This window comes from Camellia sinensis, chromosome 11 (assembly GCF_055761805.1).
Source record: "Camellia sinensis isolate YWXY chromosome 11, ASM5576180v1, whole genome shotgun sequence".
In the NCBI taxonomy this organism is placed as follows: Eukaryota; Viridiplantae; Streptophyta; class Magnoliopsida; order Ericales; family Theaceae; genus Camellia; species Camellia sinensis.
The window spans coordinates 163,304,156-163,318,007 of record NC_138971.1 but is presented as its reverse complement, the minus strand read 5'-3'; the positions used below and the strand labels follow the sequence as shown (position 1 = coordinate 163,318,007).

At 30.3% G+C, this 13,852-nt stretch overlaps 1 protein-coding gene across 1 annotated transcript; it reads left to right on the top strand.

The window, feature by feature from the left end:
- The first annotated feature begins 8,142 nt into the window (after window positions 1-8,142).
- LOC114324108 (axial regulator YABBY 1) lies at window positions 8,143-13,435 on the top strand. The gene is made up of 7 exons (XM_028271835.2): window positions 8,143-8,505; window positions 9,127-9,282; window positions 9,378-9,495; window positions 11,347-11,395; window positions 11,477-11,552; window positions 11,675-11,749; window positions 13,137-13,435. Exons 1-7 carry the CDS (start codon window positions 8,398-8,400, stop codon window positions 13,203-13,205), a joined length of 651 nt encoding a protein of 216 aa, XP_028127636.1. The 5' UTR covers window positions 8,143-8,397; the 3' UTR covers window positions 13,206-13,435.
- The last annotated feature ends 417 nt before the right edge of the window (window positions 13,436-13,852 follow it).

Below are 13,852 nucleotides of genomic sequence, written 5' to 3'. Positions count from 1 at the left end.
ATGACTGATACACTGTTATAACTGACTGTTTTAAATACTGAAAGGACATTCATTCTTAACCTCTTTACGCATATGTTATTCACTGGCCTTTAGCTCACTGTTTATATATATATGTAGGTGTCCAGGCACCGGATCGGAGTTAGGAGCGTTGGGTTTAACTCTCTTTTTGTCAAGCCAACCACTGTGCCTCACTGAGAGATTCCAAGTCCTTCAAGCTAGGGCTTTTTGGGGTGTTTTAGATTCATCCTTTCTGTCTCTATTTTTGTATAGACTGACTGTACCTGTACTGTACTGTTCTAATAGGGATTAGGTCCCTGTCCTGGATGATTGTATATGTATGTATATATGTTTTGCTTATGAATGTGAATATGTTCGGAAAAGTCTTTTTGCGTACAGACTGTCACAGCTCATTGGACATCTTTTATTACTGTTTTGGCTTCCGCCAGTCCCTGTACTCTGTATTACTGTCTTTACTGTTAAGCAGGCCTTCGGTAATCACGGATTACTGGCTGGTTACGGTGCTAAACCCATAGGGGCGGATTTGGGTCATGACACCAAGGATGTGTCCACTTGTTTCTTAGCTTCCACTGATGCTATTGAACCATCTTCTTACACAGAGGCAGCTTACTCTTCTCAATGGCAAGCTGCAATGCCGGATGAGTTTCAAACCTTACAAAAATAGGCCACCTGGTCTCTTGTGCCATTACCTCTTGGTAAATATGCTAGTGGTTCAAAATGGGTGTACATAGTCAAGAAAAATTCAGATGGCACCATTGCTAGATGTAAGGCTCGTTTAGTTGCTAAGGGTTTCCTTCAAACCGAGAGCATTGATTTTCATGAGGCATTTAGTCTTGTGGCCAAACAACCAACTGTTCGGGTTCTTTTAACCTTGGCACTTCATTTCCAATGGCCTATCAAGCAACTTGATATCTCAAATGCTTTTCTCCATGGTGTTCTTGAGAAAGAAGTCTATATGCACCAGCCTCAAGGCTTCATTGATGTCTCTTCTCCTCATCTTGTTTGTAAGCTGCACAAGTCTCTTTATGGTCTGAAACAAGCCCCAAGGGCTTGGTATTAAACCTTTTCCACATTTCTTCAGTCTCAAGGTTTTTTGTCCAGTCACTATGATTCATCCATTTTTGTTAAGAAAACAACTTCTTTTATTCTCATTTTGCTCATCTATGTTGATGATATACTTTTAACTGGCAGTGATTCTTCTTCTATTGATTAGCTTGTTCAACAAATGCATTCTACTTTTGCCATGAAAGAGCTTGGGTCTATAAATTACTTTCTTGGTATTTCAATCACTACTTCCTCTCAAGGATACTTTCTCTCTCAGCACAAATATGCGACTGAGATTCTTGCCAAAGCTGGGATGACTGACTGTAAATCCTACTCATCTCCTATGGCCCTTAAACAGAACGATCCCTCTACTGATATCCCTTTTTCTAATCATTCTCTTTATCGCAGCATTGTTAGTGCTCTTCAATACTTAACTATAACTCATCCTGATATTTCCTTCGCTGTGAACTATGCCTGCCAATTTATGCATCTCCCTCTTGTTAGTCATTTTGCTCATGTTAAACGTCTTCTCAGATATCTTAAAGGTACTCTCAACCTTGGGCTTTACTTTAGTCCTGGTCCTCTTATTCTTCAGGCTAACTCTGACTCTGATTGGGCTGGCAACTCTTATGACAGAAGATCTACTACTGACTATTGTGTTTTCCTTGGCTCCAATTTGATCTCTTGGTCTTCTAAAAAGCAACCAACTGTGGCCTGTTCTTCTACTGAGGCAGAATATCGTGCCTTAGCTCAAACAGCAGCAAAGCTTAGTTAGCTTACCATGCTCTTATCTGATCTTCACATTTCAGTTCCTTCTCCAACTCTTTGGTGTGATAATATATATGTTATCTCTTTTTCCTCTAATCCTGTCTTTCATGCTCGTACAAAGCACATAGAGGTTGATTACCATTATGTTTGAAAGCGAGTCACTACTAAACAGCTCAATATTCATCACATTTCAACTTCTGATCAAATAGCTGATATTTTCACTAAACCCTTTTCTACTCAAAGGTTTCAGTACTTTCAATCCAAGTTTATGGTCCTCCAAGCTCCCCTAAGCTTGAGGGGGGCATGTTAAGCTACATCAACTTAAGCCACCAGAAACAGAGTCGCATGAGTTACACCAGCTACAACTCAAGCCTCAGTTACAGGTCAAGGAGTTGAACAAGTCATCTATCGCTAATACTCAAGAGCTGAGCACGTGTATGAAGTTGAGGCAGTTACAATCCACTTGTGGTGGTTAGACAAATCTGTTAGGAAGTTATGTAAACATAACCATGATTAGTTAGTTAGTGTATTGAGTTAGAAACTTATAGTGATTGTATAAAAGAGACAGTTGTATTGAAGCTTTTTTGGGAAGGTGCGTTGGAAGCTTTTTTGGCTATTTTGGCTACAAAAGACAAAATAGGCTATTTTAGCCACAACCAACAAAATATCACATTCAACCCATAATCATTACACTATTCTCTCACAAAAAAAGTCAAAAAACCCAAAAAGCCATTTTCAAACCAAACTTTTTAGCCCAGGCTAAAATAGACAAAAAAGCCAAAAAGCCAACTCACTTCCCAAACGACACCTGATTAAACTCATTGAATGAAAATATGATCTTCAAATCTTTTTACTTTTTAGTTCAATGAGACAAAATATCACATCTAATCCATAATCATTATATTTTTTTCTCACAAAAAAGTTTAAAAAGTCAAAAAAACTAAAAAAAATTTCTCAAATGAGACTTTTTAGCTCCAGATTATAGTGGTGTTTGGGAAGCCTTGACAGAGGCTATTTTAGCCTCAAATGGAAAAACAGCCAAAAAGCCACACCTACCATTAATTTTCAAAAAAAAAAAAAAATTTGACTTTTGCCCGGCTGCTGCAGCAGCGCAGCCTACACTGCCACCAACAGTGTAGGCTGCAGGTTTGTTAAATTACAATATTACCCTTATATATCAATTTTGGAAAAAATAAAGTCAAGGATAAATTTGTCATTTCAATTTAAATATCATTTCAAATACATTTTTCAATACAACAATCAACCCAAAAAGCTAACCCAACTTCCCAAACACACAAACTAAAATAGCCTATTAAAATAGCTAAAAAACCAAAAAACCTACTAAATAACCACTTCCCAAATAAGGCCATAATAGTAAAAAAAAATTTAAAAATTAAAAAATTAACTCACTCTCCAAATGAATCCGAGATAAAGTGGTGAAATAAATAAATAAATACCAATTGACTCAAAAAAATGAATAAATAAATAAAGAGAAAGAAAGAGAGAAGGAGAGTGAGGCCCCGTTTAGGAACATGCTAATTTAGCAACTTTTTAGTTATTTAGCTAAAATATGAGTTAAAAAAAATTAGTATGTTTGGAATGACTTTTTGACTTTTTACTAAAAAATGTGTAAAAAATAAAGAGAAAAGAGAATATTTAACTTTTTAATATGAATTATTGATTTTTTAATTAATTTAATAATTTTTTGATTTTTTAATTAAAAATAAAAATTTCCAAACGAAGGTCTGAGTGGAGAAAGATGCAACTAAAACGGCTCACATAAGCCAAAAAGAAAGAAATTCAGAAAAGGACAAAGGTGGTAAATTGGGAAGTCTGTCCACTGAGATGCTTATACTGACTTAAATACGTATCTGGAGGAATTGAATGTGTGCAAGGGTGAAAAAGGTTGAGTGGTCAAATCATTAAAAGTAAGGTTTTAAGTGTATTGCTCTCAAAAAAAAATTATAAATATTTATTAAATAGCCCACACTTACATTGAGGTAAAATAAAGTGGTGGAATTTTAAAATTTTTTTGAATAAATTATGCTTAATATTTTTGTTCTTTTATTAAAATTCCACTTTAATCTTTCAGTTTCGGTTGTAATAGTCAATTCTTTTCACTTTAAGTTGAGTTGTAATTTTACTCTCTCATTCATTTACTGTTAATAAATGTGACGAAATTTGTCATGTGAAGTATGTGATAGTTTTATTATCTTATTAGTATTTTTATATTTTTATTAAAATTTTACTTTAAACATTATACTTTCATCAAAATTTTATTTTAACTTTACAAACAGTCGATGAATGACACGTTGAGATTGAAATTTGATTCAATGACATTGTCTTTGAGTGGAAGCATATAAGAGATTGTGGTTAAGTCGAGTGGGCGAAGTTGTTGTAGCTATCTTTTTTGGCTTCGTTGTATTTTGCTTTTAGGCTTCGTTTGTTTGCCGGATTAGGTTAAATAGGATTATGAATGCGATAAGATTGAGTGAGGTGATATTATGTTGGAGATATAAGATAAAATGTATTTGTTTATATACTAGTATGGTGGTATTAATTATGATTAAATCTATAAAATTACCCCAAAATCCTCTTCACATATAATCTACTTTTGTTGATTTTGTAAAGTGGAGGGTAAAATGATAATTTAGCAATCATTTTGTGTGAGGGGATTAGCTATCACAATCCTTCCATAAGAATGCTAATCCCACCATGGGAGGAGATTTATATTTTCATGGGATTGCTAATCCCAGACCATGTTGTTGTACATAAACATGGACTAAATGGGTGACAATCCAATCTTTCCTCTCCAATCCCCAATAAAACATGGCTTTAGAGTGCCTTGTGTTATGTCTACTGTGCTTTTTGTTCTGTTTGTTGGTTTCTCAGCAACTTAGAACTTGTGCTAGTATATGATTAGATATGATTTTAAGTGTCAATCTAGTTGAGATTTTAAAATTATGTTATGATACTCTTTGCACTCTCTCCTTTTTATTGATATAATTTTACATACTCTGTGTGATTTGATTCATCAATAAAATTTCTTTTGTCAATAAAAAAATACAATTAAAAATGAAAAAATAAAAATAAAATTTTTGTAAAAGTGTAAGGGTACTTACTAAGTATAATTTATCTAAAAATTATATATAAATATCATTTTTCATATAATAATAGCATATAACATTCCCATCTTAAAAAAAAAAAAAAGCATATAACATGCGTTTATACATAGAAGACCAGTATAGATAAATGTATATAGGTGGGTTAGGTTATGATAGCAACTTAGCAAGAACCCTAAAGAGACGGAGGCAGATACGGGAGATGGAGAATCAGATAAATGGCTTATTGCCCGGGGGTTCATAAGAGAGATGAGATGATAAACTTTTTTTTTTTCTCTCTCTCTCTCTCATAACTTGGAAAGCAACATGAGAGAGAGTGTGAAAGCTATTTCACCCTCATGCAAACGTCCCTTTCTCTCTCTCTCTCTCTCATTGGGAATGCCAACCACACATGTTCCTTTCTTGTAACATTATCATGTGTATGTATGTGTAATGTTAGCTCTCTACCTAGGACAGTGGTGGAATCAGAAAATTAAATTAGAAGGGATATTTATTAATTATAATATTAAAATTTTTTATAAAAATATTTTACATAAATTTTTATAATTGATTTCTAAAAATATCAAAAAAATAATGTTATTTATAATAAATGTATCATGAATAATACAAAAAAAATATAGATATAAGTCTTAAAATAAATTATATAATGATAAAAAAAATTATATAAAATTTGATTAAAGAATCGATATAATTGTAATACCACGTCATCATTGATATGTGATATCATCAACTAATAGTACATAAACACATAGAGAGTGAACCTCACATGTCAAATATAACTAATAATTCAATAAATTTCATATCTTTATAGTGAGATTATTTATATTTGCATGTCAATAATAATGACATCACCGTTACATTCAAAAAATTACATAGATAATATGTTTTATAATAGTCTCTTTATTTTCAATTAAAATAACTATTATTGTTCTCATAATTTTTTAAATGTCATTAACATTTCACTCTAATAATATTTTTGTAATTTTTTTATTTAAAATATTTTCTTTATATTTGCAAAATTTTAAAAAAAAAATCTCAAAATCCGGGGGGCACGTGACCCTTCTGGGCCTTCACTTCCTCTACCACTGTTTAGGGGTGTTACTTGGGTGGACTCAATTCGAGTAATTTAAATTCAATTTAAATTTTTTTAGAATTTGGGCAAGATATTTTCAAATTTGATATGGGTTTAAGCAAAAATTCAAAAATCCGAATTAAATTTGAGCGGGTTTAGGCAAAGACAATCCGAGCAACTTGAAACCAGAATTATACATATGTAAATATATAAAAAAAATATTAAATATATATATATAAATTATTAGCCATTACATGATATTAAAGTAATTTAGATTATTAAGTCATATTAAATATATTATATATACAAATAACATAAAATCTTTTTTTTTTTAATTTTAACTCATAAATTATAAAGACTACTATAGCAGGATCTCTTTTGTATTATATCAATTCTTTTCTTTGTTATATTAATGATTTTCTATTAAAAAAATATAAATAGAGTCAAATTTTAATAATTTAATAATGTAACTGCAAAAAAAAAATGAAATTCATTTACAATTCGGGTTTAACTCAGGACGGACTTGGGCAGGCAACCTTGCGTTACAATTTGAGCCTGGACATATCTCAGCACAACTTGGACTTATCTTGGACAACCTCCTAACCCAACCGAATCCACCCGACTTGCACCCCTATCTCTATCCATCTTATGTTTAGTAGATTACCCACATAATTATACAAGGAGATTAACCAATAAATCTTATATTTTGGACTTGTAATCCATATAGTCTCATATTTTTTCTTATGATCCATTTAGTCTTTTTGAATGTATAATGACTCATTTGCCCTCCATATTGGAGTGCCACATTTAAAAAAAGTATACTAAAGATTTTTTTAATGTCACGTCATATCCGTCACGTTAGAGTGTCACATTTGGAAAAGTACACTAAAAAGTTTTTAATTTTAATTGTGATAGAGACCCCTACACATACATGACTCTCACAACTCTCACTCTCATCCCAACCACTCATAATGTAGGGCCTACACATAAATGAGTGGACCCCACACACACATACACCAAGGGCCAAGATCAAATTGGGGGTCCCAAACATTTTTGTTTTAATTTTTTTAGAGTGTAACATCATACTCACAATGTTGGAGAGTCACATGTCACGTTTGGAGAGTCACATGTCACGTTTGGAAAAAGTACACTACGAAATTTTTAATTTTTTTAGAGTGTCACATCATACCCGTTATGTTGTCACGTTTGATAAAAGTACACTAATGAATTTTTATTTTTTTAAAGTATCATATCATATCTGCCACGTTGTCACATTAAGGAAAAGTACACTAAAGAGTTTTTATTTATTTTTTTTGAGTAAAAATTTTGTAGTGTCACGCCATACCCTCCACGTTGTCACATTTAAAAACGTACACTAAAAAGTTTTTATTTTTTTTGAAGTGTTACATTAATACTTGTCACATTACAGTATCACATCATACCTATCACATTAATAAAAAAATATAGTTGTCTATCAAAATACAACCAAAATAAAAAAATATGACCATACAGAAAAAAACTCTCAACTAATAGGGCTTAACAGATCAATAAAAAAAATTAGGACTAATTAGAATACTTGTTTGTGAGATGAGATTTATTAGTAAATATCTTAATATATATAAGGTTAATTATATTTTTAATGTTCAAATTATATTAATTTAGTATCTAATGTATGAAAAATATTTCAATTTGATACTCTAACTTAATTTTGTCAATAGACTCTATTAAAATTAGGAATCTATTAAAATTAGGAATAAAAATTTAACAAAAAATTACAGTTTTAATTTCTAAAATATGTGATTTATATCATTAAAGTGGAGGTAATTGGTGCATTAAGGATCCGAATTCATTCATACATGCACTATGACCAACTTATAAACCAATAATCATTGCTTATGATCGCCCTTATTAAGATAGAGATAACCATAAAATAGTTTCAATCTCAATTCATTTTTGTTATATTTCTAAATATTTCTACTTATTTTTAAACAATTTTTCACATATTTCTATAAATTTTTGCACATATCTGAATTCAAGTATCAAGATTAATGATCAATATTCAATCATTAGATCGTGATTAGCATTTTGATAAATAAATTACAGTATCAAGAAAAGAGAGAGAGAGAATTGGCCATACTGGCATCTCTTTTATATCTATACTAAACAAACATAGACCACACACCTCACTCTGCCCCTCTCTTTTCTAACTTCTTTTTTATTCCTCTCTTTGCTCCTTTCTTTCACACAACTCATAATCAAGAAAAGGCAGATCCAAGAAGGTGGTGGTTAATCTGTCAACCCCATCAATCAATCAATCAATCAATCAATCACACCGTCCAATCAGTTTTTAAAAGAAACAGAGAGGAATCAAACATGTCCTCCTCCTCCTCTTCTTCTTCTACCTTGTCACAGGAACACCACCTCCCTCCTTCCGAGCAACTCTGTTATCTCCATTGCAACATCTGCAACACTGTCCTCGCGGTACTGCTACCTTTCTTTGACTTTGCCTCCCACCAATTTGCTATTTTTTTTTATTTTTTTTATCAACAGAAGAAGAGAATTTTATTGATGTAAACAAAAATCATTTGCTCATAGTCAACCCAATTAGGATAACAACGATACCAAGATACGTCAGTATGAGTAATACAAGCAAGAGGTTGTTAGTCTAACTCTTTGGCAGCCAAGTCTCTCAGGAGTTTGGGAAAATAAAAGTGGAAAGGATTGTAAAATTAAATGAAATATAAATATATTTTATTCATATTATTACTTATTTTTTTTTATTTTATTTTTAAATTCCTCTTCAAAAACTCCAGTCAAACACAACAATAAAATTAAGGGGTGGTCCTGAATTTCACTCTGATAGGAGTAGAAATAGGGATAAGATTTAAATGATTACAGGAAGAGTGTGAGAGTTGAACTCTCCAATAGCAACTAGCTATTAACTTTTGTCCATTAAATATATATATATATATATATATATATCAGCAATACATTTATATATAGGTAGATATAGTGCGGTATGAGCCGATATATTAGTAATTATAGATATGGAAAAACCAAATCTTGAATCTTGGTTATGGGTTTTCTTTGTTTTAATGGCAGGTGAGTGTTCCTTGCACCAGCTTGTTCAAGACTGTCACGGTTCGATGCGGCCACTGCACGAACCTCCTGCCGGTGAACATGCTCGGGTTGCTTCTGCCTTCAACTAATCAGCTTCATTTGGGTCACACTTTCTTCTCTCCTTCCCATAATCTTCTGGTATATGATTTCACTTCTTGTTGTCCATGTTTTCTTAGCTTAATTTTGTTTGAAAGGCACTGACATGTTCTTGTTTTGGGATATTTATGTTGCAGCAAGAGATCCCAAACCCTACTCAGAACTTCTTGATCAACGAGACCAACTCGACTGACTTCGGTGTACTGCTCCGAGGAGGACTTGATGAACTTCCAAGGCCCCCAGTCATCAACAGACGTGAGATTCACAGCATATTCTTCTGTTTTGTTTCAAAGAAAACTTTAGTTAGGGTTCTTTGCCTCTTTTTCCAAATAAAATAGTTTTGAAAGTATTTTCAACATATCCTCGTATTTTTCTCTTAGCTAATCAAGAAAAGAAAGTGTTAAAAGAAGAGAAAATGCCATTTTAGTGAAAACTTCATAAAATAATTTCAGTTTGATGAAAAAGTTTATGAATTTATCTTTTGACGTTGCAAAGTTTTTCACTAATATGCAAATATATCCCCCAAATTCCATTTTCTTTTGTGCTAGCCCTAACCGTACATGAAAAATATGTATATAAACTAATTAACACACATCAATTAGAAGTCCAATGATATATCTAAGGTTTTAACATTCTTATAGAATTTAGATTATAGAATCAGACATAATCTTTTTATATAGGTGAGACTCATATACATTTAATAGATCTCATCTCATATGAGAGAGTTGTATCTAATTGTGTGGTCAAATTTTACGCACTTAGCCATTTTTTTCTTATAATATAAACCCACATTTGCCTAATTTTCCGGTGCTTTACATAGACTAAGATTATACAAATAGAATAATCGTAAGAAAAATTAATACAAAATTATGCTGTAAAAGAATTTTTTTTTAAAAAAATTGAACTGAATTTTTTAAGTTGCTACTGATACATGATTCTGTTCTTAAATTGTCCATAAATTTATGTAACAATAGAGTTTCCCTTTACTTTCTGTCTTCCATTCCGCATGTCCCCATGATTCAACCGATGCACTAACACATTCTGAAAAACAAGTCATTGTGTGTCTTCTTTTTTTTCTTTTTTTCTTTGTTTTTTCTTTTTTGGTTCCTTTTAAAACATTGTCCTTTAAAGGAACCTGTATTGCTTTCACAAATCCTATGTCTTAACGTTGTTTGAAATTTGAATAAAAAAAACGAATAGATTATCAAAAGCAACCAAGGAAACTTTCTCCTTAGGAAATTGTAAATACATAGAGTAATAGGAAAAAAAATACACTATAAATAATTTCTTTTTTACAATACACGTAAAAAGTTATACCAACTACCAAGCATACGAATGTATTTACATAATACACACAATAAAATTATATCATTATAAATAATTTTTTTCTCACCGCTCTAATTTTCCTTTCTCCTTTTTTTTTTTTTTTTTTAGATGTTTCGGAAATGAATTTTCCTTTCTCCTTTGACACCTGACAAGAATGCCTAGGAAACATAAATAGTAAAGAATCTATGAAGTAGCATAGAAAGATAACACGATAATTGATGAAGTGACAGTAGAGAGAGTGATTAGAACTTCATGGTGTAATTAATTTTTGGGCTAGGTTATATAGGACTTTATTCTGATTTTAAATGAATTTTCAATTAATAGATGCGGAGATTAATTTTTTGAATTAGATTTTGTTTAGAAACATGTTATTTTAGTAATTTTTAAAATTTTTAATTAAAATATGAGATAAAAAAAGTTAGTATGTTCAAAATGACTTTTTGATTTTTTATAAAAAAATATACAAAAAGTAAAAAAAAATGAAATATTTAAATTTTTGGTATAGATTATAAATTTTTTAATTTTTTTAATAACTTTTTGACTTTTAAACTAAAATAATTACTTTCCAAATGAGGCATTAGTCTATTAGTCAGATACTGATGAAAGTTATTTTAAAAAATTAGTTAAAAATTAATTTTTTAATTCTTTTAAAAAAAATGTATAAAAAACAATATACTAATATAATCTAAAATAAATTTAAAAAAGATCACATTTAAAAGTAAAATATATGTCAGCAAAGTGATTTTAATGTGTCTGTGTGTGGTCTGTACATGGTCTCAGCTCCGGAGAAGCGGCAGAGAGTTCCCTCTGCGTACAATCGCTTCATCAAGTGAGTAATCATCGAGTACTACCTTCAATAACTCTCTCTCTCTCTCTCTCTGCTCTGAATCAAAGTTGTATCAATTTACAGGGATGAAATTCAACGTATTAAAGCAAGAAATCCAGATATTAGCCACAGAGATGCCTTCAGTGCTGCTGCAAAAAATGTATACAAATTACAAATTTGCAACACTTATTTTGCTAATTAGGATTTCATTTTTGTGTACTCATTTTTGTTTTTATTTTTATTTTTTGGGCTTTGTTTATTTATTTATTTTTCAATTCACAGTGGGCCCACTTACCACATATTCACTTTGGTCTCTTGCCTGATCAGACAGTGAAGAAGACTACTGTGCTCCAACAGGTACTGTAACTGTAGAGCTTCCTCCCCTCCTCTCTCTGCTCTGCTTCATTGCACACACAAGTTTCTCCTGTGTGTATCAATAGTAACTGTGGAATGTTTTTGGCATTGAATTTTTTTAGTAAGGTTTTAAATTTTTTATGAAAGAATGTGTAAAAAAAAAATAGAGAAAAAATTTAATTTTTTTTACTAAAATTGTGACTTTCCAAATAGACCTATATTATTGTATAAATCACCTGCTATATGAAGTAATTATTTTTAAGTAAATATATAAGTTATTATTTTAAATTTTGATTTTTTTTTTTCAGTTTCTTTCTTCTACACCTACGTTCGATTTTATTTTTACATTTCCAAATAATTTGTGCACACGCATCATATGTGCCATGTCATTTTATTTAAGTTGATGTAGCATTTTTTTTTTTAAAAAAAAAAAGAAGAAGAAAAACTCTCAACTTTCTTATAATATGCTATGATCTTTTCAATTTCACACATAGTAAACATACCCTTTTAGTATGTATGGTACGCCCTTTTTAAACAAGTCTATCTTAGAATTTCCCTAAATATCTTAGTCCGATGTATTTGATTGAAATATGAAAAAATAAAAAGAATTTATTGAAGATTGAAAAAAAAAACAAAAACAAAAACTCAAAAATAATTTTAAAAAATTAAACCAAACAAATTTGATAAGTGTATTTTTAATAAAAATAATTAATTAATTATTAATAATTTTTGTTACATATGTACTTTCTATGTAAGAATTTAAAATATAATTTTGAAAACCTAGCTAAAAAAGAGAAGGAAAAAGAAATTTTAATCTATCATTTTGAATTTTTTTTAAGAGATAATAGGTTTAGACAAAATAGGAAATAATTTCTTTTAACTTTCCTTTTGAAAAACATAAGTCATGAAATAATTAGTATTTTTATAATTATTACATTGATGTGTTAGCCAACGGTATTTTTTAAATTATTTTTTGATTCAAAAATTCAAAATTTTAGTTGAAAGCTTTGGAGCTCTCACAACATTTCTCATGAAAAGTTCCTTTGCTATAATATATAGTATAGATATACGACCTAGTAGATAATATGTAATATACATATTGAATTTTTGAATTTTCAATATTATTATTATCTGACCCTCTAAAAAAATATCATTATTCTCTGATATATCAATTGTATCACCGATATCTATACGTATTTACCAAGACTTTTGATATCAATATTTATCAATATATTGACTATATCATCAATATCAATACATATAACATATATTGCTGATATGAATATGTATTTTGATACAATTATTTTTAAGGAAAAAAAAAAGAAGAAACATTCATACATTACATATATATACTTTTAATTTTTTTTTGTATTTGGATATATTTGTGTAGGAGGGAGAAGATGTGCTCATGCAAGATGGTTTCTTTGCTCCGGCTAATGTGGGTGTCTCTCCTTTCTAGTGGAGTTGTTTCATTCTGTTACTAAACTAACTCTCTCTCTCTCTCTCTCTCTCTCTCTCTCAAACTTGTTCTTTTTCCAATGGTGAAAAAGGTTTAGATGCTAGTCGAGTATGACAACTTTGGTTTCTCCGTAGCTTATAAGCCAATGGTGGTCTTTTAGAGTGTTAATACTTTGCTAGCATGTACTCTTTTTTAGATCCTTTTTAAATGTACTTAAGCTTGGGAAACCACATTTCTTTTTAAAAAAAATGCAAATCGGTGGTATTTTTATAAAGTATTTATAAATTTATGAAAAAATTTATAATTTTAATTATTAAAATTGATAAATTTTTTCACGGATTTGTAATTTTTTTTTAAACAAAACTTGCACTGAAGTGCAATTTCTCCTCTTTTTTATTTTTTATTTTTTATGCTTCACATTTCTCAACAATGTTGCTCTTCTCAGGTAATTAACTAGCTGTACATTTCTTCAAATACTATTTTTTGGGGCGAATGCTAAAGAGTACCATGAAATTAAGCTAAAAAATGTTTTAAATATATGTGAAAATGTTAAAAATTATATTCATTTCAATAAAGAATGTATCGTGTTCCTCAAATTGTTTTTGTCTTTTTTCTTGTATACTAGATACACTTGTTAACAAGATTTA